This window comes from Etheostoma cragini, unplaced genomic scaffold (assembly GCF_013103735.1).
Source record: "Etheostoma cragini isolate CJK2018 unplaced genomic scaffold, CSU_Ecrag_1.0 ScbMSFa_1075, whole genome shotgun sequence".
Lineage (NCBI taxonomy): Eukaryota > Metazoa > Chordata > Actinopteri > Perciformes > Percidae > Etheostoma > Etheostoma cragini.
In genome coordinates this window covers 36,984-38,173 of record NW_023265091.1, presented here as the reverse complement: position 1 = coordinate 38,173, position 1,190 = coordinate 36,984, and the positions used below count along the sequence as shown (strand labels likewise).

General features: G+C 51.8%; 1 protein-coding gene across 2 annotated transcripts in view; it reads left to right on the top strand.

The window, feature by feature from the left end:
- The window catches only part of gemin6 (gem (nuclear organelle) associated protein 6), a 1,138-nt gene extending 428 nt beyond the window's left edge, over positions 1 to 710 (top strand). The window contains exons 2-3 of one of the 2 annotated variants that reach the window (XM_034865229.1): positions 170 to 536; positions 593 to 710. In XM_034865229.1, coding sequence (XP_034721120.1) covers positions 170 to 536; positions 593 to 628 — 403 coding nt within the window. In that variant the 3' untranslated portion in view covers positions 629 to 710. Of the gene's footprint in view, positions 1 to 169 lie in introns of both variants that reach the window. The other variant, XM_034865228.1, reaches the window with a different exon arrangement.
- Positions 711 to 1,190: the final 480 nt, after the last annotated feature.

The following is a 1,190-nucleotide window of genomic DNA, read 5'->3' as shown; positions in this document are numbered from 1 at the left end:
TTTTCTAGTTTTTATTTAGATGTTTCTGATTACTGATCCAGAGGTTTCTGGTTACTGATCCAGATGTTTTCTAGTTTTCATTCAGATGTTTCTGGTTACTGATCCAGATGTTTCTGATTACTGATCCAGATGTTTCTGGTTACTGATCCAGATGTTTTCTGTGTTCCAGTCTGGTTCTGGTGAACTTCCAGGACGATGCGGTCCGGGAGGGCGGGGCCTCGGTGCAGGTGGTGATGGGTCATGCCGTGCAGGAGGTGCGGGTTTTGCATGAGGCGGACCAGGAGACCACGGAGCGTCTGCAGACCTCTTTCCTACCCGCGAGCCCCCGCCCCCTCGCCCCGGAGCAGCGGCACCGGAGGCGGGCCGGCGTGCGCAGCTGGCTGGAGCAGAACCGGGTCCCGGTGCAGGAGGACGGCGAGGACCTGCTGGTGGCCGGCGCTCTGACCATCACGGCGCCGTACGGACCCGAGGACTGCTGCAGCTCCAACCAGATCATCCTGGACCGCGTCCAGAGACTGATCCAGAGTCAGCCGCCAGGGCTATCCAATCACAGTGCAGCGCCTCCTGCCAGCCCACCCATCCAGAAACTGATCCAGCCTGCGGACCAATCAGACTGCAGCAGCTGTGACTGACGGCTGTCTGAGACAGTTTGAGTTCAGATTAAGTTTTGTTTTCTGTCTTTTGGCCAATAAAAATCCCTGAAGGTTGAAGTCCCGCCCTCTACCTGCTGATGTCATCAATCGGATGAATAGAAAGAAACATATGAATCATATGTTTATTATTATCTTATTATATCTTATTCAATTCTATTCAATTCACTTTTATTTATAGTATCAATTCATAACAAGAGTTATCTCGAGACACTTTACAGACAGACCAGGCCTAGACCAGATAGAGGAGGTCTAGACCACACTCCAGAATTTACAAGGACCCAACAGTTCTAGTAGTTTCCCCCAGAGCAAGCAGTTTTTGGTAGTAGTAGTTTGTAGCAGTTCTTTGTAGTAATTCATGGCATAGCAGGGCACTGTGGGCATTACAAGGAACAGCAGTATGTAGCAGGACGTAGCAGGGCGTAGCAGGGATTAGCAGGGTGTAGCAGGGCTTAGCAGGACGTAGCAGGGTGTAGCAGGGCCTAGCAGGACGTATCAGGAGGTAGCAGGGCGTAGCAGGACGTAGCAGGGCGTAGCAGG